Source organism: Lepisma saccharinum, chromosome 16 (genome assembly GCF_977018435.1).
Source record: "Lepisma saccharinum chromosome 16, izLepSacc3.1, whole genome shotgun sequence".
NCBI classification, from domain to species: domain Eukaryota; kingdom Metazoa; phylum Arthropoda; class Insecta; order Zygentoma; family Lepismatidae; genus Lepisma; species Lepisma saccharinum.
This window is the reverse complement of record NC_139244.1, coordinates 22,677,596-22,704,830: the sequence shown is the minus strand read 5'-3', so window position 1 is coordinate 22,704,830 and position 27,235 is coordinate 22,677,596. Positions and strand designations below refer to the sequence as shown.

The 27,235-nt window shown below is 36.3% G+C and overlaps 1 protein-coding gene across 1 annotated transcript; it reads left to right on the top strand.

Annotated features, from left to right (window-relative positions):
• Positions 1–1,477: 1,477 nt before the first annotated feature.
• LOC146000334 (phosphatidylinositol N-acetylglucosaminyltransferase subunit H-like) lies at positions 1,478–27,186 on the top strand. Its single transcript, XM_083137857.1, has 4 exons — positions 1,478–1,882; positions 6,757–6,884; positions 8,585–8,665; positions 27,055–27,186. Exons 1-4 carry the CDS (start codon positions 1,597–1,599, stop codon positions 27,151–27,153), a joined length of 594 nt encoding a protein of 197 aa, XP_082993983.1. The 5' UTR covers positions 1,478–1,596; the 3' UTR covers positions 27,154–27,186.
• The last annotated feature ends 49 nt before the right edge of the window (positions 27,187–27,235 follow it).

Sequence of the window (27,235 nt, the reverse complement as noted above, 5' to 3'; positions counted from 1 at the left end):
TTCGGCCCATTTACTTTGTGTGAAATGTCCATGACATCATTTACATCATTTTCTTCATGTTTTGAATCAGATGATATTATATCAATATTATCACTGGTTATAGTATTATTGCATATAGCACTATGTCCGTCCTCAACAATATTGCTTCCCTTTTGATCCATTATGATAAATAAACGAGACAGTTAAAGCACATCTCTAATACAATCCAAAGGGATATTGAACGTCTTAAATTGTAATAGATTTGATTATTATCAATCAACTTTTGTCCTTTTCTATCACAATAGATAATAATCTAAACACTACTTAATCTTACTACACAAGTCCTTCAATTAAATCCACATAACCACTTATAATTCAACTTGATTACTCTATTAAAAAAACCGAGCCAGAACTTCCAAGTCAAGACCTCAATTCTCCTGTGAATTGACAATGATAATGGATTTTAGAAACAGATGCACAGAGCTTCAAAGCAAGATCAATATTATATTTGTAGGACCACAGACAAACCACTACACAATACTAAGAAGAAGTTGTTTCACAAAATTGAAGAGAATGGTTTTTGGACAAATTTGGAAAACCTGAAACCCTACTAAAATTTCATAACGATCGAACAACCCGTTTATGATTTACAGAATTTTAAAGAGAGCGATCGTTTGCAAAACTAAAAAAAAGGTTTTTTTTTGTTCTCACGGCGATAAAAAATATAAGGCATACTCGAAAATCATTTTGGTTAGCATAGATCAACGTAGAATTGAATAAGCTAAATGTCACAATGTTTGTCTTGTTTCATTTCAACTGTGATAATTATTTGTCAATATTATAGAAAATAAAATAAGGCCCATGGGAATGAGATGGTCTTCTGCTGTGCTGTGTCCCGTCCCAAGATCCTCAGGAGAGAATGGCCGCACCCACACTTCTTGAATCTGCCATTGCAGCAAATTATGAAGATTGGTCCTTCGTCTAAAGTTATTTTCACCACCCTCATCATAATGTGTGGGAATTTTGGTCTACTAATAATAAATATTAATTCCCTCTCCCTCCCTAACCCCCCTCAATATTTCAAACATTACAGTACGGCGTTTAAACAACAGCGCCAGTGCAGTACCTGACATTTTGTATCTCTATGGATTTTACGTAAGGAGTGGTTTACCTTTTAAAAATATCCAAATTCTTGTAAATGTAAGAAAATATATCAGAACATAAATAACACTTCCTTTAAAACATTTTGTGTAATTAAATTGTACAACTTTTTTGTATTTAACTGTTTATGTAAATATCGAATGTCCATTTTTGGCGGGAAACATCAAAACTGAGGGCGCCGTTGTGTACGAATGTAAGGTGGGTTGTTATTTTTAAATATTATTGCATATTTCGTACAGTATATCACGAGCTTTGATATATTTTAGTACATTAATTTCATATAAGTGACTACATAGTAACAATATTTGTATATTCGATTAAATATAGTCTACATTTCAAATTGCTGTTCCAAGCCAGACTGAAGAAGAAGAAGACTGAAAGGAAGTTGCTTGTGGGAACATTTAATTTTTGTTGCCATAATAATTAAATTTTGGTTGTGCATTGAAGTGTGATTTGATGTCTGGAAAAACCGTAACTAGTATCGAAGAAAGCATAAGTGGGCGTAAATTGAATTTACGAATATTGAAGCATAGTGCATCAAATATATGCTACGAATACGTTGTGGCAAGCGAGGCTGAATCTTTAAAAACATTTATTGTCACAGTTGGATTTCTTGTTTCAGCTTCCTTACTCATGGTGCTCAGCGTGAATGAGAATTTCTTAAAACTGTTTATCTTGTGCATTTTCGTAGTGCTAATTACGAAGTATGTTCTTTTCGAATTATTATGGAAAGTTGATAAAGGTGAGCAAATGTGTTCTGTGTTAAAATGTTATAACAGGATAGGAGGTGATGACACTTTACACTGCATCTAATTCTTCAAATTTAATGTTAAATTCAGAGTTGTGTCATTGTGCTATAATCATGCTATTCTATTGACACACTAGTGTCTTGCTATAGTGTTGATTGATTGATTGATTTGGTGTTTTAAGTCCACTTTATGCACTGTAAGGCTAATCGGGACTGGACCTACAGTTTAAAGTGGAATCCGAACCACTGTGTACCTCCACCGGGTATTGAACCCAGGAACCCTTGATTATAAGGCAACGACGCTACCACTGCACCATTGGGGAGGCCCTGTTATAGTGTTCAGAAGGATAAATGCATCTGACCAGAGTGTAATACGAAATTTCACCACATAGGGTGTAGTCCCCTTTAAATGAACCCTGAAAAACCGCCATTCATCTTGTTTCTAGCCTTTTATGTACTTCACTGACTGACACAATGTACCTTTCACCTCCAATAATAATAATAGGGGTACTAATCTGATATTCCCCGGACAGATTTCTTCATTTTTAGAGAAGAAACTAGTTACGGTAATAAGTTCCTGTAGTATTGTCTAACATCTGGAAGGTGTTTTGTGTGATGTGGGAATGTTTCATAGCGGAAATTCAACCATTGACGCATAGCCCCACGAACCATTTCCGGTAAGGTTAGGTTAGGTAGGGTCACATATAGGTTACAATAGTTAAAAATTGTTTCGAAAAAAATATGCATAGCCCCATGAACCATTGACACATAGCCCCACAAACCATTTGCGGAAACGTACGTTCTTCAGTTACAAAAACACTTTTTTTTTTAAAAAAAATTGTAATTACTTTCATCAAAAAAACGTGAATACACATTAAAGAATGTTCCGCGAAACAGATAGGTAAGTAGAAATGTCAAAAATTGACAAAACGAAGGAGTTATAGGTGTCCAGGGAATATCAGATTTTTACCATAATAGGTGTTACTAGAATACATTTTGTACTAAACTCTGGAATTAAGCACTGTTGAAATGTTCATTTGCCATCATTTTGTACAGTGCCGTCACTAGCCTACTATTATATTTGCTGAACTATTTTTGGGACCGTTTACCCACTGTACCCCCTCGAGAATTACGTCGAATTTTCTTTTAATCGACAGATTTTAATGCTTTATTTAATGTAAAATTGAATCCAGCTTTAGGAAAGCACAAATAACCGAGATATTTGGTCCCAAAGAATATCCCACATAAGTTAAAACCTGCAATTTCAGAGTATTTTCGCCGCTTTTTATTAGTAAAACTGTTTGTATGCACACTAAAATAGCGAAAGAACACGTCAAAAATAACTATCGGTACCAAACCTAACAATCCTAACCTAATTACTTAAAATTATAGCTGCTGTTGTGGAGAGTAGTTTTGGGTGCTATATTCACTTGCGCGAAACCTTCTGGCTGTTCTGCTACACGGTAAAGTAATACGCTAAGGTTACATACATACTTTACTTCACAAGAAACATTTCTGAGAACTAAAATCAACTGAAAACGTTCATGAACAACAAAATCTTCATAAGCCATGAAAACTATTTCACATTCTCCAGGGGTTACAGTGGGTCAAGGGTATCCAGTCTCCGGTATAGTAAAGTAGTATCCAATTTTTTTTTTTTTTTTTAAAAAAAGTGTTTTTGTAACTGAAGAACGTACGTTTCCGCAAATGGTTTGTGGGGCTATGCGAGAATGGTGTGTGGGGTTACACATATTTTTTTCGGAACCAATTTTTAACTATTGTAACCTATTGTGACCCTACCTAACCTAACCTTACCGGAAATGGTTCGTGGGGCTATGTGTCAATGGTTGAATTTTCGCTATGAAACATTCCCACATCACACAAAACACCTTCCAGATGTTAGACAATACTACAGGAACTTATTACGGTAAGTAGTTTCTTCTGTAGAAATGAAGAAATCTGTCCGAAGGATAGTAAACTAGTACCAAGAAAATTAACAGTTCTTCAACAGGCATGAACAACATAAGTGGCAAGCAATTGCTAGGAGAAATGTTGATTTCTGAAATTTTCCTTACATATTGGCAATAACATATGAATGGTTTATTACTTGCTATGTTTTACTTTTACATATAATAATGACAAAGTGAAGGAAAACCTTACTCACCGCGAGGACCTCCAGTTTTCAAAATTACAGCGATAACGTCCTCAAAGAGTGATATTTTGTCATGCTACCCTGCAAAAATTGATACCCTTGACTCTCTCTACCCGCTCAAAAAAAATGGGTATGAATGTACAATATAGAGAATGTCTCCAATTGCTTTCCTACTTCTTATACTCACTAAATAAGCAGTTCTGGTAAAGTATCTGGAGTTAAGGTTTGGGGGTCACGTGTAAAAATTGTACACTTACGTCTATATATGTTGCAAAATTACGTTCTTCATTACCGCAATCATTCTCCATACATAAACATGACAACCATGTTTGATGATATTAACTAGTGACGTTCGGCATTCGTTGGGCTGTCTACAGCATTGCCACACTGTTCCTTTATTACTTGCAGACCATTAGTTGTTGCTTCGACAGTGAGAACGACGAGGTAGAAGAGCATGTGGAATGCAGACTTTGATTAGAGGTTGGTTTGGCAACTGTGTTTGAGCGTTCTTCTAGTAAAATGGCATCGTGCGCAGTGAGGAAGCTACTGCTACAATACTTATATTTTGTTACAATATGTGCTCATTGGGAAAATATTTAACTGATATCCCCACGAAACTTTCCCGGTAAGGTTAGGGTAAGAAAGGATCTTGAATTTTGTTAATATTTGGTAGATTAACTAATTTTGGCCTTCTGATCAGTACATTATGCATGGGTAGCTGCACGAACCATGCACGGGTAGCCCCACAAACCATTTCCGGTAAGGTTAGGTTAGGCAAGCTTAGTTAAAATTTTGTTCGTAAAACAATGCGATACAGCTTTTTTTTTTTAAAAAAAATTCTCACCTTACATCAGCTTTTTCACGATTTCCAGACGTGATTCGTCATTAGAAGGACAAATTTAGTTAGTATACCAAATATTAACGAAATTGGAGATATTCTCTATATTCTACATTCGCTCCAAAAAATGAAATATTTTGCATAGTTTATGAACGTTTTCAATTGTTTTTAGCTCAAGGAGTTACCTTACGATGAAGCAGAACAGCCCGAAGGCTTCGTGCAAGTGAATATTGCACCAAACATGACATTGCACAATTAGGTTTAGATGTGATAGCAATTTTCAACTTGTTATTTTGCTATTTTAGTGTGCATGCAAACAGATTTTACTAATAAAAAGCAGTGAAAGTATTTCGAGATGGCAGGTTTTTAATTACACAGGCCCTACTTTGGGATGAAGTATCTCTGTTATTTGTGTTTGTTTTCTGCATGGTGAAACCAATTTTATATAATATAAGACATCGAAATCTGTCAATTAAAAAAAAATGTAATTCTTTAGGGGGTACGGTGGGTCAATGGTACCTCAAAATTGGTGCATCTAGCATCAATAGTGTCAATGTTGGATCCGGTTTTTCTGGAAATGTATTCCTCAAGATGGCTACGTTGCTTTGCTTGTAAATTTTTTAAAATTATTTTTCCCTCAAGAAGTTACTTATTTTCAACGTGACTTGGCATGGTTGTAGGAATATACCACTGATACATAGTTCATTATTTTCATTCACTTTGGTATTAAATCCAGTGCATTTTTACGTAATTTAGCTTCAAATTGTTCATTGCTGTTTTATTTTATTTTGTGAATTTTCATTTCAACTTCTCTGGATTAATTGTGACAATAAAGATAAAGAGAATGAAGGATCAAGCGCAATGCACACATAACATGCTTTGAAAACCACTCCATCCCTGAGAATGGCATCTCTTTAGCATCCATGTGTATTTTTTAAGAAATAGAATTATATGATAGGGTTGCAGAAGTTTATATGATGGTGTTGTGTGTTTACTTCTTTGGCACCATATTGGGCCCAAGTTCCTTTTTTTTTTTGTGATTTTATCATGCTACGAATGCAATTTTTACATGGTTTGATTTTGATGTATGTCTGTTAACATGTAGCGATTACTTAAGGTTTTGTACAATATATGCTTTCGTGGTTAGGTTAGGCAGGTTAGGTTTGGTTCCCATAGCATTAAAATAAAGTCCCTAAATGAATTCTACTAAGGTTCCGATTTACTTCTACATTCATACCCAGGCTTCTACAATATTTACTGTCGCTTGTCAATGGAGAATATCTTGTCCATGAGAAATGCGTAAGGTAATTTTCAAGTTGTTTTTTTCAACATAAATAATTTTTTTCAAGTCCAAACAGTGCTCATTACTTTAAAGAAGGTTCAAATTTCGTGTGACAATGATTTCCAAAATTCTACGATAATTAGTGTGTGTGCTATGAGAAATCATAAAACAATCGGAACCGTTACCACATTCAATTCAACAACTTGTTCATGATTCATTTGATCGTGTACAAACAGCTTAAAATAATTTTGCTTGTACACATGAAAACGGGTCAGGGTTGAATCCCTGGTGGAGTAAAATGTGGTTCAGATCACACTTTAAACTGTAGGCCAGTCTCGATTGGCCTTTCTGTGTGGAAAGTGGTCTTAAAAATAAGCTCCAATATGAAATTAGGTTATTTTCCTTCATACGATTGCTTGTGTTGAAGAATGTAGGGCTTCTTGCATTATGCCCTTTCTAGTGATTGTTATGCTAGCAGGCTCGTTGATGTATCTGTGATCCTCATCTGTAATAAAATGTAATTGAAACATCAATCTTAAGGAAGATGTAAAGTAATTTAACATACACTTAATGATATGTATGCTCTTTCCCTACAGAGTGTCTTCTCATCGTTACATCTGTTGGCCTGCAAATAACATCAACGTTTAAAAGTGGCCAACAGATATCCCAATTTATAGCTTGGAAGAACCTAAACAACATAGTTATAAATGAAGCAATTACTATGGTAAGTAGTAATATTTTATTATCTGATTATATTCTTTCCATGTTTAGCTGTTGAATTTAGTTTTCATTATTTACAAATTCCAAAAATTGTACTTCATTTGTAGGGTGGAAAGTTAGGAATGATATCCAGGTGTCAACATAGGCATTGCACAATTTTTTTTAAAAAAAGTGAATGATGTTGAAATGAAAGTGTGCACATAAAAGAAGTTTATTCCAATGTTGTTTGAAATAAGTAGTATCACCTTTTGTTTTATTGCGATTCCATCATGCTACAAATGCAATTTTAACATGGTTTAATTTTAATTAGCGATTACTTAAGATTTTGTTCAATATATGCTTTAGTAGTTAGGTTAGGCAGGCCAGGTTTGGTTCTCTTAGCATTAAAATAAAGTCCCTAAATAAATTCTACTAAGGTTCATATTTAACTCTACATTAATTCCCAGTAGTTGACGATAGTTAGTTGCTTTTCAACGGAAAATACATTGTCCATGTGAAGCATGCACGCTTGCGTAAGGTAATTTTTAAGTTGTTTTTTCAACGTAAATAACTTTTTTCGAAATCCAAACAGTGCTCATTACTTTAAAGAAGGTTCAAATTTCATGTAATAATGTAACCAAAATTCTACGATAATTAGTCTTCCTGCTAGGAGAATTTGAAAAAAAAAATCATAAAACAATCTGAACTGTTACTGGTGATTGGTAGAGAACCTGGCCCAAGTTCAGATTGTTTAATTCTGAATATATCACGGAGCACAGGCATTTTTTTACATGATTTAATTTCTAATGATGTCTTTTAACCCATTACCTGCAGCAGAGCTACATATATATAGACTCTCTAAGAGAGGCCAGCAAGTCATTTTTATAGACAGTTTTTTCAAGCTTTTGAGCTTTTCGTACTCTATGTGGGCAATTCGCAATCAAAGAATCCATTGTTGATGCTTTGTCGATTCCTGAAAAGTATTTCTCTTTTGTAATATGGAATTAGAGCCACGCTGGTCTAGTCGATAGGACATCTAACTGCCATGTAGGAGACCAAGGTTTCATTCCCAAGGTGGGTGATCTGTCAGAATTTTTCTGGCATTGTCCCCCGCATAAAGCAGCTCTGGGGCTCACCCATCCTCAGATCAATTGGCATGGTAGGGACCTTGGGTGGTATAGGTGGCCGGAGCATGGTGCTGATCACATCACCTCCAAAATGGCCGATATCGAGAATGTGTGGGGCCCTACCCTCACATCCCCTAACTGTGCTTTCATGGCAAGGTTCTATGTGCACAGGGAACTTTACCTTTTTACCTTACCTAATATGGAATGTTTATTTGCGTTAGAGTCTATATATAGATTGCTTTCCTTAGCTTCATTATGCAGCAAGTGTTTTTGTAGTTATTATTTTCGATGAAACGAATTTGCAGTTGCATCTGTATTTAGATGATTTCTTTTTGGAAGCACTTCTCTTTAACATTGCTGCAGGAAAGGTCTTCGTGATTACTAGACCTCTGATATTTACTATCTCTAGAAAATCATTATAAGTAAATTCTATATTGGTACCATTCCAAGTATTGAAATTGCTAAAATATTCTAGTATTGATATTAACATTAACAATGATTGATAATTGTATTGCATTTTTTAATTCATATTAGCTAAGTTTTGTTACTGATACACAGGAATCTTGAATTATCATTGATAAATGAATTCTCTTTCTAGCACAGAGTTCTCTATTATCTGGCTGTTATAGTAGAAGAGGCAGATGAAGTGAACAGTAAAAGACTTATACCTCTATTTCAGGTAAGCAGATGTTCTTCCTCTTTTATGCAATTTGAATGGTTGGTTTTGATAATTGATTTATGTAAATTGTAAGACAGGACAAACAAGTTGTGGTAAGTACCTTACAATGAAATACAGGTATAACTGGAAAATTGTTGATGTTGTTTGCATCTACTGGCAAAAATTTCGATAAATTTGTCATTCTTTCAGTTCTAACATGGAAGGAATATGATTCATTGTCACCAGATGAGTTTATTTTGTACATTCGATGGACAATATCAGAATATACAGAGTGGTCACAATGTAGGCATACCCCCACCCCCTTTATTTTCGACACAATCATGTTTTTTTGTTAAATGCTTGATGTGGACACATACATGATGGTTAGGGGCATGCATATTTCGTTTTTGACAAAAAAATGAAATTTGAAAAATCACATTGTAGTGTTAATTTTTCATGTTTTTGAAAGGTGTGAGATGCATTTTGTGACCATGTTTTGTCACGAAATTATGCGAAATGAACTGCAAAAAGCGAAATTAACTCTTAAACACAAAATTCAGAGTTTATTCACTGACGCGACACTTTCTGATGTCTGAATTATCCTGAGTGTTATGCAATTTCCGGAAATTTTATTAATTCTGCTGTTAATATTGGAGAAGCAAAAATGGACTCCTTTACACAGAAATAAACTTAATACTCTGCTAACTACATAAAAATGTGCTTACATAAATGTGCTATTAGAAGTGAAATGTTAATTCTGTGGAATAAGTGTAGTTTTTAAATCAAATGTAGGATTATATTCACAATTTTAAAACGAAAATGTCTTTTTATATACCACTTTTCATCCAATTTTTCACCACTATAACACCGATATTTTATTTTATTTACCACTTTTGAACCCGAAATTGACTCAGTTTTTGTACCGAAATTTTGCTTTTTTATTTACCAAAAATATGTGCCTCTAATGATGGTTTAAGAGTCCAGAACATTGATATGGAGATCGTCATTCTCGTAACATAGCCGAATTCTGCATCATGTTCTGGCAGATGTATTGCGGACATTAATACGCAGTCACGTATGTGAACAGGGTGGCGACAGACCTGGAAAACCTGGAAAACCGGGAAAAGTCAGGGAATTTGAGGTGTCAAAAAAAGTCAGGGAAATGTCAGGGAATTTCATCTTATCTTTTTTTTTTTTTTAATATCGTTATGGAACTCTGCACGGGAACAGATAATCTCGTTCGTAAGTTTCAGCCTCAACTTTTAGGCCCCTTTTATACCCCAGTGATGGCAGGAGGATAGAGTGATAGAGAGAGAGAGAGAGAGAGAGATTTCTCTCGCCCGGGCTTCTTGGCGGGAATTTTAAATTCGAACACTCTTTGAAGGAAAATTGTTATTACTCTGGCACTATGGGAGCAATCTACTTCGGATAACTTTTGTTTTGCAGCTAAAACATCAGAGCATGCAACCGTGTACAACTCAGAATGCCGAACCGAGGAAGGGGGGTTTGGGGGCACGACCTCCGAATCTCAATGGAAAAAACAAAAATCTGGAGTTTGCCCACTCTTCTCCCACTATTTTGGAGAGAAGGCGCGAACTTTAGTATTCCTTTCAAAGAATGGACATTTCTCAAGAGAATGAAACATGTTTAATGTTCTTGGGTGCCATACAAGTTGAATAATAAGCCAAAATGTGATTTTTTTTTACGAAAAATAAGTAATTTGCAATTTTGGAGGAAAATTGTTATAACTCGGGCACTATGGGAGCAATCTATTTCAGATAAGTTTTGTTTTTCAGCTAAAACACCAGAGCATGCAACCGTGTACAATTCAGAATGCCGAACCGAGGAAGGGGGGTTTGGGGGGCGCGACCTCCAAATTTCAATGAAAAAAAATGTGGAGTTTGCCCCCTCTTCTCCCACTATTTTGGAGAGAAGGCGCAAACCTTAGTATTCTCTTCAAATAATGGACGTTTCCAGAGAGAATGAAACATGTTTCATGTTATTGGGTGCGATACAAGTTGAATAATAACCCAAAATGTGTTTATTTTTATTTTTTTACGAAAAATAGGTAATTTGCATTTTTGAAGGAAAATTGTTATGGGAGCAATCTACTTCGGATAAGTTTTGTTTTGCAGCTAAAATATCATAGCATGCAACCGTGTACAATTCAGAACGCCGGACCGAGGAAGCGGGCTTGGGGCACGACCCCCGAATTTCAATGGATAAAACATAAAACTTTGGAGTTTGCCCATTCTTCCTCCGCTATTTTGAGGAGAGGGTGCGTACTTTAGTATTATTTTCAAAGAATGGACATTTCTCAAGAGAACGTAACATGTTTCATGTTCTTGGGTGCTATACAAGTTGAATAATAAGACAAAATGTGATTTTTTTTTACGAAAAATATGTAATTTGAATTTTTGGAGATAAATTGTTAGAAATCGGGCACTATGGGAGCAATCTACTTCGGATAAGTTTTGTTTGTCAGATAGAACATCAGAGCATGCAACCGTGTATAATTCAGAACGCCGGACTGAGGAAGGGGGCTTGCAGGGCGCGACCCTCCAATTTCAATGAAAAAAAAAACGACATAAAAATCTTAAGTTTGCCTCCTCTTCTCCCGCTATTTTGGAGAGAAGGTGCAAACCTTAGTATTCTCTTCAAATAATGGACGTTTCCAGAGAGAATGAAACATGTTTCATGTTCTTGGGTGCGATACAAGTTGAATAATAACCCAAAATGTGAAACTCTGTTTTTTACTAAAAAATAGGTAATTTGCATATTACTCAGAACATTGTTATAACTCGGGCAATATGGGAGCAATCTACTTCGGATAAGTTTTGTTTTGCAGCTAAAACATCAGAGCATGCAACAGTGTACAATTCAGATCGCCGAACCGAGGAAGGGGGTTTGGGGGGCGTGACCCCCGAATTTCAATGACAAAACTATAAAAATCTGGAGTTTGCCCCTTCTTCTCCCGCTATTTGTGGGAGAAGGCGCAAACCTTAGTATTCCCTTCAAAGAATGGACGTTTCCAAAAAGATTGTAACATTTCATGTTCCTGAGTGCCATAAAAGTTGAATAATGAGCCAAAATGTGAAACTCTGTTCGGAAATGTGGCATGGATATGTTGCGGGCAGAGGGGTGAGGTTGGTCATCAATATGAATTTCCCAGGCTTGCTCCAGACCTGTGTCAGAGTTTCCACCCAAACATAAGAGTATCAAGTTCCGAAAAGCATATTTATTTCGTAATCAGCACCATGATACCTTTTGGTATCATCGGGCCAGTATGACCTTACTCTGATGATACCATATGGTATCATCGGGGGAGTAAAGGTTAAGCCTCTAAATATTACATGGAAAATGCATTGAATTATTATTTTTTTCTTGTCTGTATAGGAGTAGTAAGGGAACTTGTCAACAGATGGAGGGGATAAGAGCCGGTGGCGCCGTCCGATAGTTGTCGGACGTCGTACTAAGGCATTTTCTTGGGCAAACTGAAGGAACATTGAAACAAATAGATTACATTGATACATACGATTTTTGTCGAATATCGCCACCCGACAAAGTATCTCACTACAATATGCGACAGAAATTGCATTGACTGCAACATCCAACAAAAATTTCATGCATAAACAAGAAGAGCTTTAGACTGCAAATATGCTGCTGGAATTTATTACTCTTCTGGCTCACTTCACCTTCTTTAATGTAGCAGTGCTTACGAAGGTCTTCTTTCATCATCCTGACGTATTACTGGTTTCGCACAAGTTAACATACGTTTACAATGACATTGCACTATTCTTAGATATCAAGAAGAATCCAACCAAACGGGATATTGAATACTATTACGAAAAAGTGAAACATAAATCTGCATTGGTGAACATTATAAAAATTGGCAAGTGCATGCTCCCAACCTTAAATTTACTGCAACACTAGTATTGCAATGAAATTAACGCCACTCTCTGTCCTGTCTGTTAGTAGGGACATTGATTTTTCGCAAACGCCAAAACCGTGAAAAATGGTAATTGCTGTGAAGTTATGTTTAGGAATGTGCAGTGATGTCTGGACACATTTTTCGCCCGTTAGAAATATCGAAATAATGCGTATTTGGCATAAAATGCGAATTGTTGGCGTTTTTAGCGATTTTTTTTTTTAAAAGACATGTCCTAAAACAATGAAAAATTCCATGAAATCCAACATGCTTGTCTTTTCTAGGCCATGTTTGTGTACATAGAACATGCAAGTTTTCCAACATTTTATTCAAGAGTAAACTATAGAGTTATACGTACATGGAATAATTCCGACAGCCACATTAAATCACGTAAAAGTGGCAGGGTTCTAACAGGAGATTGAGTGCGTATCTACCGTCACACGGGAGCAGCATCTTCAGTATTTGTCGCACGAGATATGTTTTGAATTACCAAGCTAAGTGTGAACCATCGGCATTTGTCGAGCTAGTAATAATGGAGCTCAGTCGTTAGGGCGTCTGACTACTATGCGAGAGACCCGGGGTCGATCCCCTGCGGGGGAGAACTGGGATGTTTTCCACCTATTCAAACTGCTACGGCACCACCCAGCATCATATGAAGCTGGTACCTTGAGGAAACTTTGAGGAATAAAGGTAGCCAGGAGCGTTGTGCTGGTCACATCACCCCCACCTTCAGCCGTGATCAAGAAAGTGTGGGGTCCTAACTCCAAACCCCTATACACCTTCATGGAAAAGTGCAGGGGAGCTATTTACTTTTACTTCCTCAAAAATCTGTTCCAACATATCAAACTGTCTCGAAAATACGTAGACCATGTGACCTACAATTTAAAATAATAGTTTAAAAGCACAATGGAGTATTAAGTTTCAGTATATTTGGCAGATAAATGTTCTAAAACAAAAACGCGAATTTTGGGAAACGTAACACTAACAAGTCAAAAAAATTCAATGCCAATTTTTGGTGCCATAATATATCGGTATCTGTCACATGAGATTGATTGATTTTAATTTTTTGGGTGCATCGCCACTTATGGTCATTATGCACCCTTCAGTATATACGGGGGAAATGCCATTATCTAAAATCCTTACCTTAAAATTAAAAAAAAAAACGGGTGTGGAAAATAACTTACCCAAAATAGCTTTCAAGATATCAAACTCTCACAAAGAGGCGTAAGCCATGTGACTTACAATTTGAAACAGTAGTTTTAAAACACCATGAAGGTATAATTTGAGATATTTGCCAGAAAATGCGCTAAAATGAAAATGTGAATTTTGGGGAAAATAACACGTTATAGTAAAAAAAAAAATACACCAATTTGAAAAAAAGTAACAAAATATCAAGGTCCCTACCGATTAGGTATAAATAAAACAAGGATATCAGTTGTAATTTATTGCATTAGTAACAGTGATTCCTAACCTAATTTTCGGCATAATCACCACCGTTGTTCTGGCATTTGTCGTAGCATGGCACTAAATTTTGTATGCTCATGGAACTATCTCTACCGCAGTGTAGCTGTCAAATCCTTGCCCTGCCAGAGACCTCCAGTTAAACAAAGAGATGAAAGTCGGTACATTCAAGGCCAGGGCTGTACAGGAAGTGGTCCAAAATCTCTCACCGAACTGATGGAACACCCGTGTGTACTCAGCTGTATGGGGTTGTGCACATTTGATTGGCCTTCGTGAATTGTCTGCACCATCGTCTGACCATACTACCTTTCACGACATCTGGTCTGCACACATCACACGATTGCTGGTGGCTCTGTGCCAAATTCTGAGCGTGCAAAAATCTGATTACTACACGTAGGCTACATCGCAGTCGGTGGGAGACTGTAAGAGAGCTGCAATATTTAACCTAGAACTTTCCTAAGATGGCTGTATTGCAAGCATACCAGATTACAGCTACAAGTACATGCCACTTCTTCCTGCCTGCATGTGTGTGTGTCGCTCTCCGACCACTAGTGCTGCGTATAGGGACCATTGGACCCTTTTTCAGGATGCCTCTCGTATATGAACTTTCAGAAGCTTTTAGTGTTCCTGTTTTAATGTGTGGTTAGCTAAGTCAGGTACCTATACAATGAAATTCTATAAATTGCTTGCTTTAAATTTCCAATACCTACATACCCTTTTCGTCAGCATTAATGGTATAACTGCATGTTGTCAGTTTCACAGTACTTCACTTGGATATACTGTACTGAAGCAGAAATCCCATTCATAATGTAAGGAAATATACAACTTTATTTTGTTCGATTCAAGTGTTTCACTTATATGCAAGAGTTAAGTTGTTTTCTTTACAGAGAAGAGAGAAGTAGCTTCATGTATTGAAAAATGAGTGCGCACTCATGGTTCTTGCAAGCAGAGGGTTCCAAACCTCAGTGGAAATATCAGCATATAATACCGAGAATGTATAAGGAGACTGATAAATTACAAATTGTATTTCTTAGCGTCGAATAACATGGGTACCTGGGGGAAACCCTGGGGGGTAAAGGCGGTCAGGGGCGTGATGCTGATCACATCACCCCCACTCACGACCGGATCAAGAAAGTGTGGGGCGTTACCCCTACACCCCCTATACGCCTTCATGGCATGGTGCTATGCACAGGGGAGCACTTTATCTTTTTTTTTACCTTTTTTATTTCTTAATCACTCTTCACTCTTATCTCATTTAGTCGTAACTTTAAAAATAATCAAGTATTTTATTTTAAACTTACTGCGTATGACAATATTCCGTAATCCTTCCCTAGCTTGTGAATTGTAATAATTTTCCAAATTCACTATTTTGCAGTTTGAATTCAAATCATAGAGAATAGAGAAATTAAGTCAATTTCATAGAAGATAATATTGGTACTTAACAAAACTGGTACGTGGATCTGTATGAGTTTATTATTTCCATTTGCAAAAACATCGATTTAGTTTAGTTTGTAATTGTCAGGGAAAAATGTAGATTTTGTCCTGGAAAACCTGGAAAAGTCAGGGAATTTCATTTCTGCTTGTTTGTAGCCACCCTGGTGAAGACATCTTTCACAGCTGCTCGTAACTCTTGTGTTGTGTGATACCGATTTTTTCAGACTCTGTCATTGATGAACCCTCAGAGATGAGGTTGGGACTTGGAAAGTAGGTTAATGGAGCTGGGTAATCTTCAAAACCTCTTGCCCAGGCAAGCTCTTATCTAGGTAATGACTAGACATATTCTATTCCTTTCTAGTTACATACCTTGAACAGGAAAATGTCAACGAATTTTGTAACACATGATTTTCCACAAGTTTTATGTTAACACATTTTTACATATTTGTCAGGATATTACATATTTTACATATTTGCTAATTTACTTTACATGAAACAACATATTTTGGTTACTTTTTCCTATTTTTTTTATTTCTGAAACATGATGAAGAAAACTTGTAGCACATACGATGTCATATTTTCTAATCAATGATATGCATAATGCTTACAGTCACCTAGAATTGGCTGCCAAGTCGAGAGACAGGCTGAAGACAAGAAAAAAAAAAGGGAGAACTCTTATTTATCGAAAGATGCTGGAGTTTCTCCCCCCCTCCCCCCTTCTGGTTACATATTTTTGTTTCGCTTTTAGGTTTTGGCAGGGAACCTAGAAACTTGGCATCGGTGGACATGAAATTTACTTTCCTGTACATAACGAGTTACACAATATATTCCCTTGTACAGCTTCTTATTTTTATTCAATTGTTCTTTCTGTGGATGCTTTTTTTTACAATTTGTTTTGGAAGTTACAAAGAGCTCTCTTTTCCCTTAATGCAGTCAGAAGTTTGACAACTGCACCGAATTTGAAAGCTGCAAGTGTTCAGCAATGCTGCGCTGTTTGTATTAGGTGGAGTAGCTCACACGTATACAATACTCTGATACTAGAGCCTCTGGTTTATTGCTGCTGACTTGCATTAGACATTCAAGTTGATCATTGAATAGGTATATTACATATTCTTTGATACTACATATTTAGCTACATATCCTTTTGATAATACATATTTAGGTACATATTTTAGCAATTATTGTTACATATTTTGTACTTCGATATTACAAAAAATTCAGGATCTAGTAATGACGTACTTGCAATTCTAAGTGGACCAGAACATGGTGAATTTGACCCTACTACTAAAATGGCAGTCTCCATATCGATGCTCAAGATCTTAAAGTATCAGGTATGTGACCATATCAAGCATTCAACTATTATCATTATAGTGTCTAAAATAAAGGTGGGGTAAATTCATTTATCTTACATGTTGGAGAGCAGGAACACTAGAAAATAAAACTTTAAAAGTTCAGGTATTTTGGAGCAGTGTCAAGGCTAAAATGGAGTTACAAACAGATGTGGACAGTAAGAGGACATAAGGCAAACATGTTCTGCTTGGCATGTGGTGTTAGAAGCTATTTGTGTGAAAACCATGGAATTTATAGCTGGTATGGATTGTAACAACAGAAAAAAATCATGGCTGCAAATGGTATGGGATAGCAAATAGAATGAAATAATACATAACCAGATAATAATGTTCACATGAAAATTGGCATATATTTCCGATAATATTGAATGAACTTGATTTGTTCATCAAAAATGCAAAGTTAAGGATGTAGTACTTATTTTTTAGTGCATTAAGCCATTTGATTGGTCTGGAGAGAGATTCAAACATACCTGGAAACTGGAGAAGTCTGGAAATTTGGTTTTGCAAAATGAGTGGGAAATGTGAGAAGGAAAGAGTACAGCAACCCTTTGATATTAGAATTCTGGACAAGTCAAGGAAATTGACCTATGACTAAGAAGTTCTGGAAAAGTCCAGAGATTTCATACTGGAAAAGGCAGTGGATATTAAGGTACCCTTGACCCTCTGTACTCCCTAGAGAAAGTGAAATATCTTGCATGGTTTATGAAGATTTTGTTGTTTATGAACGTTTTCCGTAGATTTTAGCTCTCGGAAATGTGTTATTGTGAAGTAAAGTACGTCTGTTACCTCATCATGTGAAGCAGAACAACCAGAAGGCTTCGTGCAAAAGAGTATAGCACCCAAGATGACTTTCCACAACAGCAGCTATAATTTTACGTAGTTAGGTTAGGATTGTTAGGTTTGGTACTCATAGTTATTTTCGGCATGTTCTTTCACTATTTTAGTGTACATACGAACAGTTTTTACTAACAAAAAGTGGCGAAAGTACTCTGAAGTTGCAGGTTTTAACTTACGTGGGCCTTTCTTTGGGATCAAATATCTGTTATTTGTGCTTTCCTAATGCTGGAACCACTTTTACAGTACGTAAAACTTGAAAATATGTCGATTACAAAAAAAAATGACGTAATTCTCAAGGGAGTACAGTGGGTAAACGGCAAGACTACTAGAGTAGAAGGCTGGGGCCATACCTGATCACGTGGTCCTTGACGTCAGGCATGACGTCACGCGTGGACAGATCGCTCTACGCTCCGGTTTCGCAGCCGAATCAAAGCAGTAATTATGAACAAAAAAGAGCCGTAATTATGTCCAGAAGCTAATTGGGAGTGAATACACAGACTTACTTAGGATCCGACATAACGTATGTCCTTACAGTTGGATTACACAGCCATTTACGCACACATTTTATCGGTAGTTTATAAGTCGTCACATTCCTCTGTGAAACATTAGTTTCATGTAAAATTGCGGTTAATACACCTAGTAATGCATTTTGTTAGGGCAGAAAGAAAAATGTATATGTTGAATGCGTAAAATAATTTTGTTAAATAAAGAAAGGCAGAAAGCCAAAATTATGGATAAGTTGAATATGTAAAAGAAAACAATCTCGTCTATTGCTCTCTTTTAGGAGTGAGAGAGGAGCTGTTTTCACTTCTTCAACTTTTGTTAGGGCAGAAAGAAAAATATATATGTTGAATGCGTAAAATAATTTTGTTAAATAAAGAAAGGCAGAAAGCCAAAATTATGGATAAGTTGAATATGTAAAAGAAAACAATCTCGTCTATTGCTCTCTTTTAGGAGTGAGAGAGGAGCTGTTTTCACTTAACTTCTTCAACTTTGGTAACTTTGCTTCGACTATTGGTATTTATTTCTTAATTAAATTTCCTTATTCAGATTACAATTCTGAGTCTTATGAATCTTTGAACTACACAGGGAGGAATGTGAGGAAGTTCCGTGTGTATTATGTAACACACACTTTAAAAAACTTTTCACTGAACGAAAACTTGAGACATAGAACTGAAGAAAGTCGTGGGTCACTTTATATACTTATACGCAGTGATTAGAACGCTACATTTTATAAGTAGCTTCGCTACAACTACAGCTACTCTTCCAAAATGTAGCTTCGCTACAGCTACAACTACATTTACCAAAAAGTAGCTCGCTACGCTACTCCTGTTCGCTACTCGCTACTTTTGCGCTACTTCTGTATTAAAAACTTAAAACAAGTATATGGCTATTCAAAAGAAGCCCTAGTATGATAGTTGTACGTACTGAAAAGTAGATTCTGTTATTTATTACCATGATCCCCTTCATTCTATAATTTTTATAGCAGTGTTACTTCAGTTACATATTTTTACTAAACTGTTTGAGAATAAAGTGCCTTTGTAAGTGGGATATCAATTCAAAAAACTAGGTCTTACACGTATCTGTGTTGTTCTTATTGTCATATCAAAAATATTTATGTGACAGACTTATTTTTAAAATTAATTGGAAGAATATCACATATATCGAAATAAACTATAACGTGTTGCGTGATGTGATATTTATCAATTTATTTTTCTTAACTTAAACAGAATGTTCTTTGGGGGATGGCGGATATTTGATCGAACCTTGAGGATAGCTGGGTGATGCTTCTAATGGTATAAATGAGAAACAGGTGGAGCAATGCTTTACGTAAGTTTTTATGTTGGAAATGCTTCCCCGAAGACACGGTGGAAATTGTAATTGTTGCATTGTATTCAAAGTGCCCAGGTTCGATACCCGGTGGAGGGCACATGGTGGTTCGTATCAGTCTCGATCAGCTGATCTGTGCATCAAGTGGACTCAAAACAAATACTAGAAAATACGCCTAGTTGGGAGGTTGGGATCCTCCTGCTCCTACATTCCCCACTCTGCTTACCATTCTTCCTCATTCTCACAATTAGCCAAAAGTGGCAGAAAACGGCCATAGATAAGAGCATAACTAAATAAAAAATGCATCCTCATTGTCATGATTAGAAAAAGTTACAGAAAGGGACGCAAAAGTAGGAAAAATACATAAATTTGAAAACTCTGTATTTTAACAAAATAAAATTGTCATTTCTGCAGGAAAGTCAATAACTTGTACGTTCTTTTACAATATGATAAAATATATTGAGGAAACTGATGTGCAAACCCGAGTGTTCTAACCATATTGTAATTTTAACATTTGCGAACAAACATTATAACGAAAATAATTGTAATTTCAGAAACATTATCGTTCTTGTAACAATAATTTCTTGCCGGTGTGATCCTATACACTTGCAATGATCAATGCTGTTAACGTACTGAACCATTGATTGCTGGCATTATTGCTTTGTCAGATTAGTTGAAAATGGATTGCTCGTTTTTGCACTGTAAGTTGTGTTTTACACAGTAATTTTCGATTTTTTGCTGTCTGTTACGCCATCAATATCCACAGGATTTGTTCCAGGGGTGGCGCAAACGGGGCATTTTTTCCTGGCGGTGTAGCAAATGAGGCATGATTCTCCACAAAATAGTGATGCAGATAAAAGAAATGGCTATTAGCCAGAATATATTCATATATGCCAGTTAGTTATCTGGATATTAGAATTATTCAGATGCTAATGAAATAAATTACGCAGATATTTATAACCTGCGATATAAAGATATTTATAATATAGATTATCTCTATTCCCATGTAATGGACTTTGTCTTTTTGAGTCTCTTGCAAAAGTAAGCAATACTGTCGTTTATTTTTAACGCCGTTGCCACTTTCAAAAATTACCTTAAAATGCTGAGAAAAATGTAGCTGTAGCGAAATTTTCGCTACAACTACAGGAATTTTGTAGCTTCGCTACAGCTACAACTACAATTTAAAAAATGTAGTGCCGCTACAGCTACCGCTACAAATTTTGTAGCTAGCTACAGTAGCGACGCTACAAGTAGCGCGCTACTTCCTACCACTGCTTATACGTATATATAATCAGTGGAATGTCGAACAGGGGTGCCTACAGGCGGGTATGTGAAAGCTGGTTGAGTCCACTTAACTTTGGGGGGGGGGGGATTGTCATGAAAATTTGACTGAATAAATAATAGAACAATGGAGGACGGAAGTTGAACTACGTTGTCATTTAAGCATCACTCGTATATAAATAGCAAGTTGTGTATTTTGAAGTGTATGGTAGCCTGATGTTGTGTAATGAGACTACTGGTATTGCAATCCACTAACAAGTCTCGTTAGATGCGATGTGTTCAGTTATATATTGTCGCCCGCTGTTTTTATTTTTTTCATCGGAGATCACGACACGTCGCAACACCTCTCTGAAGGCATTGTGAACTGCAACACCTCACAAGCCACCAGGGTGCGAAATCATTGAAAACTGGTGAGGGGGAGAAAGTTCGTAACCTACAACCCCCCTCCCCACAGACATATGTGTGAATTATACGATGTGCATATTTGTAATGTTATTAAAAGTAAAAATAAATTACTCAATTAAAATAATTATTGTGATTATTAATTAGAAATTAATTTGTTACTTTCATACATATTGATGTAGATTTGTTAATGATCTCTTGAGACAGAAAGCATTCAACACTCACAACTACACTAATTTGTGTGTTTTCAATATTATTCTTAGTAAAGTATATTTGAAATTTAAAGTAATTGCTTATCTTTTCATTGTTATAACAAAAACTCTTTCCCCCGGGAAATTTTTGGTGGTTTTTTTTTGTGGCCAAGATTGTTGGTGGGGGGAAATCCCCCTCGTCCCCTCCAGGATTTCGCACCCTGAACCCAACAATCGAGAAATACAAGAAAAATGGAGCGAAAAGAACAAAACAGATCAGCCTTTCCACGTTTCTTTCCGTATGGGGTAAAGACTCAGCTGGGTTTTGTCCGCCCATGACGTCACACCCGCAGCAGTCGCGAAAAGAGGCGTGTCTGACCCCAGCCTTTCCTTCTAGTAGTCTTGGGTAAACGGCCCCAATATTAAATATCAAATTTGTATTTGCATTGAATATGGATTTTTCTTTCATTTATACACTAGAAATCTCACAAGATTCATCAGAAGTGCCATTTCTTTTTCAAGCCAAAGTCTTTTGCAATCATCTGGTAATCCATCATTTATACAGGAACGTCTGTTGGTGAATGAACCATTTATATTTTTCATAAAACATTTATAATTTTGTTTTGAATTGGAAGATTGATTGATTGATTTATTTGGTGTTTTAAGTCCGCTTTATGCACAGTAAAGCTAATCAGGACTGGACCTACAGCTTAAAGTGAAATCCGGACCACTATGTGCCTCCACCGGTTATTGAACCCCGGACCCCTTGAATACAAGGAGACGACGCTACCACACCACCATCGGGGAGGCCCTTTGGATTGGAAGATTATCAGTATATTTTATGGTAATACTTTGTTAGTATTGGTAAGAATTTCATTTTGGTCCATTCCCATTGTAAACATTAATTTGCTACAACAGACGTTCATAGTAAGTCTTGAAACCTTCTTCATGACAAATTATGAATAAATTCTCTCAAGCTATTCTGGAACGGTTCCAGAAGTGGCCTGGTTGGTGGCCCAAGAGAATTTATTCCAACAGACGTTCCCGTATAAAGAAAAAGACTCTAAACAACATGACATTTGTTGCAACTGAAGTAAGTTTTTCATATTTCTACTCTAAAAATTAGGGATGGGACAGATTTATCGGTACCCTATTGGTTTCAGCCAATATATGCATATCAGTTCATCGGTAAAATTACCCATTTACCGATCTGATATGTCTATCAGTATCTTTTTATTTAGTTCAAAATTCTGCAATTTTGTTAATTTTTATGGATAATCTCCATGCCGTACATTTTATAAAAGTAAATGTCTAAATATAACAGTTGGGCTGAAAAGTTCGTAGGCTAACATAGTAAAAAATATTTTTTTGACAAAATTCGATTTTATTATTCAATATAGTTGCCTTCGAGGGCGATACAACGATTATAGCGGTCATACAATTTTTCGATGCCATTTTTATAGTACGATTTCTCTTTAGCCTCAAAATAGGCCTCAGTTTCGGCGATTACCTCTTCATCAGTGCTAAATTTCTTTCCAGCGAGCATTCTTTTAAGGTCTGCAAACAGGAAAAAGTCACTGGGGGCCAGATCTGGAGAATATGGTGGATGGAGAAGCAATTCGTAGTCTAATTCATATAATTTTGCCATCGTTTTCATTGATTTGTGACACGGTGCATTGTCTTGATGAAACAGCACTTTTTTCTTCTTCAAATGGGGCCGTTTTTTCGTGATTTCATCCTTTAAACGCTCCAACAACGCTATGTAATAATCTCAGCTATCTCGATCAACTTCACTTTACGATCATTTAAAATTATTTTGTGGACTTTTTTGATGTTTTCGTCGGTAACAGCCTCTTTGGGGTGTCCACTGCGTGCATCGTCTTCGATGCTCATTTCGCCTCGTTTAAATTTAGCAAACCACTTCTCAACGGTTGATTTTCCTGGTGCAGAGTCCGAATAATGTTTATCAAGCCAAGCCTTGGCTTCAACAGTATTTTTTTTCGCCAAAAAGCAATGCTTTATTAACACACGAAATTCTGTTTTTATCCATTTTTTCACAATAACAAAAGCTGCTTCACTCACAATGCTATATCTCACGAACTAATTATCCGGCAGCTGTGAAATTTATACACGTATCTTTTGAAGGTTAGTACTAAGTAAAAATCACATGGATTTAATTCTAGTAACGCCATCTATGAGTCAGCCTACGAACTTTTCAGCCCAACTGTTACATAATCTGTTGCATTGCATTCATCTGGAAACAAACATTCATTAAGGAAGTCAATGAACCATTCACGTACTTCATGCATCATTTGGGATTTTACATATATCTGATTGGTAGAATATCGGTAAATTTTGGGACAATCCATGTTGCTTGACAATTTTTTAAAAATCTAATTTTTTCTGTGCAGTTACTTTACCATGTTGTTAGTTGAAAACTGTCATTATTTTAATTTTAGTGGCTGTACGTTTCGAGTGGCAGCCATATTTGTTTTCAAAGATCCACCATTTGGTGGTGTCATAAGGGGTTACTGAATCTGAAGTATCTCAGCCCCTAATTATCCTATCGATGTGGAACAAAAACCAAAATGATCAGCAAACTGTAAGCTACAAGACTGTGTATTAGCCATTGTTATATATGAATTATGAAAGGGTGAAATTTACATTTGAAAAAGTAGGTCATTGATGCTAAAAGTCCTGATTTTAGCAGATAATACTTGCAAGCAAGGAAATGGTCAGGAAGTTGAGCTTTACTGGATAAAAACTCTGATAGAGGTGTGCTCATTCACCAAGTTTCAACCCTTAGACATGCCCCCCTTTTTTTTAGAAATGATTAAAAAATTAGAAAAGTGAAAAAAGTGCTCCTGTCACGGGTGGGGGACCTGATAAAAATATCCAATCCCTCTCCATAACAGTTTTGTATGAATATATTATGTACCAAAAATTTAGGATTTTCAGATTTCATTATAAGTACCTTTAATATTTACACAAAGTTATACCTACAAATAAGCATATGCAGAAGTACAGATAAATGAGAGTTTACTGTATATACAGTAGAGCGTCGATTATCCGAACGTCGGTCAACCGAACGACCGCTTAACCGAACTGTGTACTCGCTCACTTTCAGATATCTGTAATGAAAAAAGTACGTGACTTAGCTGCTCGTAAGCGTGTAGGCTTGCTTAGACAGACCAAAATAAAGGATTTTTTTAAAATGTTAATTTTGTGTACTGTGTGTATTGTTCATGCAAAATGCGTATGTAATATGTACATATTTTTGTTTAATAAACTGTACCACATACTATATATTCCTACTAAAGTTGCCTTTGTACGTTACTTTGTAATACATACTTAAAGAGATGCCTGTTTTTATGAATAAATTTACTGTACAGTACTTCTTTTTGGCAAATAAACATGTACAGTTCGATTATCCGAACAAACCAGTTTTCCGAACACCCATGTCCCCCAATTACTTCGGATAATCGACGCTCTACTGTACATCATAAATCAATTGACAGTGGACGAATAACTCACAAAGGGGTTTATCAAAGCATACAAGAACAACACTTGGTTACTTTTTACCACTTAAACAGTGTGTTCCACAAAAAGTTGTGAGATTTCATCACACAACTGAAGAGTGATAGTGTGACACTGACCAGTTGCATTTGTAAGCTCAATGGGTGTAAGCTACCTTAAAATATTCTTGAAAGGCACCCATGTCTTGTCGTCTCTTGAAATTTGGAGTAAAGTTCGTGGTCCATGTGGCTCGTAAAAATGAACTTTGAGGTCATCATGTTCGATGCTGACTTCTTCAACAATTCCAATATTCCAGTTTGCATCATAAATACATGCAACTATGTCACCTGTTTGGAGGTGACATCATTGTTTTTGTTATTGCAATTTTCCTTCACAACAAATAATCTTGTGTAGCATGTAGCACATAATTATATTCCAGGAATCAGATCTACAACATAATTCTTTTCCTTTAGTAGGTGTGCACTCATAATTTCTGAAGGTCCTTTAGTTATGACTTTTTTATGGATTTTTAGAGGGTTGCAACACGATTGACCAAAAAGATGATGATACTTTCAAGAAAACTTCACTTCATGGTAGTTGCATATATTTCCAATGCCACTGCTGTTCTCAATATCAGAAGATTCCTCTTTTCTTCACTGAAGTCACTAAGTGCCTTAATGCTTCTTGATACTGACCCATACACATCCTTATGACATTCTTCACCACTTAATTTACCTACATCACATTCCATTTTGTCACTAACTGGATGTAACAATACACTGAACTGCAGAAACACAACCTTCCTCTTGAGCTGCAAGCATCTGAATGAGGCACCAGTGATGAATTCCCATGAGATGCATGCCTGAACACGATTGTGCATGTTGGAACGAGCAACCTGCTTACTGTTTTCATTTATATCTATTCTATTTACCTCATATAACTTTTTCTTGTATGCTTTGATAAACCCCTTTGTGAGTTATTCATCCACTATCAATTGATTTATGATGTATATACAGTAAAGTCTCATTTATCTGTACTTCTGCATATGCTTATTTGTAGGTATAACTTTGTGTTAATATTAAAGGTACTTATAATGAAATCTGAAAATTCTAATTTTTGGTACATAATATATTCATACCAAACTGTTATGGGGAAGGATTGTATATTTTTATCAGGTCTCAGTGGATACATCAACTCACAAAACACCCGAATGTGGGCAACTGTAAACACACATGCCCTGCATGAAGTACCGCTACATTCTGCAAAGGTCGGTGTCTAGTGTGCCATTTCGCGACGAAGGATTGTTGGACCCCTGATCTTTGAGGACACAGTGGATGGCAATGTGTACAGGGATTTGGTGCAACAATTCGTGGCTATGTTGGGAGAGGATGAGCGTGAATGTTGGTTCCAACAAGATGGGGCAACGTGCCATACTGCAAACGACACAATGGCTATGTTGCGCGAGTTTTTCGGGAACCGCATCATCTCCAAAAATTTGTGGCCCCCTCGTTCCCCCGATCTCACGTCCCCCGATTTCTTTCTTTGGGGGTTCCTGAAAGAAAGAGTATATACACACAACCCTCGCACATTGAATGAACTCCGACAAGCAATTTCTGACACTATTGCTGCAATTCCAGCGGAAACATTGAGGAAGGTGTCGCGGAACATGTGTAAGTGTGTAGACATGTGTTTACAGGAACATGGTGGCCATTTTCAACACTTCCTATGAACTGGAAACCAAACACTACTTTGCAATGTCCATAGAGAGTGCAGCATAACCTCCATTGTGTGTTTATGTGATTATGTTCTGTTTGTGTTGCGTTATGTTTGTGTTTTGGAAACTTTTTCTTCATGCGCTTAAAGTTATATGTCATCTTGTTTGTGTTTTACCGACCGTTGCCATTACAGTATACCTCACTTTTGGTTTACATTTATTTTTCTGTGTAGTACAAGGACTAAAGCATTTATATATGTATTCCTTTCGTTCCCATGTGTATTACCTTCTACACAATAAATTCTTAAAAAGTGAGTGCGGGGACTTTTCGATCGCACTGTACAAGTGAGTTTGGTTAAATTTTCTGCAAAGGAATGACCATTCCGAAGTAAAAATATGTAATTTTTTTCACTGTTGTAAATATTGGATTTGCCATTTCAGCGATTTCATACCCAGTTTCTTTTCAGGATACATTCCCACGCTTGGAGTGCCTCGAGAAGATATATTCCAGTGTACAAACGGATGTTCTCAGCTGGAAGGCAATGCACGAACCAAACCTCAAGTAGCAAGGAATATATTGCTTTGCAGCTAGAATTGACAACAAAGGTAGCATATATTCTTTAGACATTTTAATGATTGAAAGAAAAA

Coding starts and splice junctions, on each gene's coding strand:
- LOC146000334 (XM_083137857.1), top strand. CDS start 1,597: ATGTCTGGAAAAACCGTAACTAGTATCGAAGAAAGCATAAGTGGGCGT. Junction 6,885..8,584: donor TAAATGAAGCAATTACTATG/GTAAGTAGTAAT, acceptor TTCTCTTTCTAG/CACAGAGTTCTCTATTATCT. Junction 8,666..27,054: donor GACTTATACCTCTATTTCAG/GTAAGCAGATGT, acceptor GTTTCTTTTCAG/GATACATTCCCACGCTTGGA.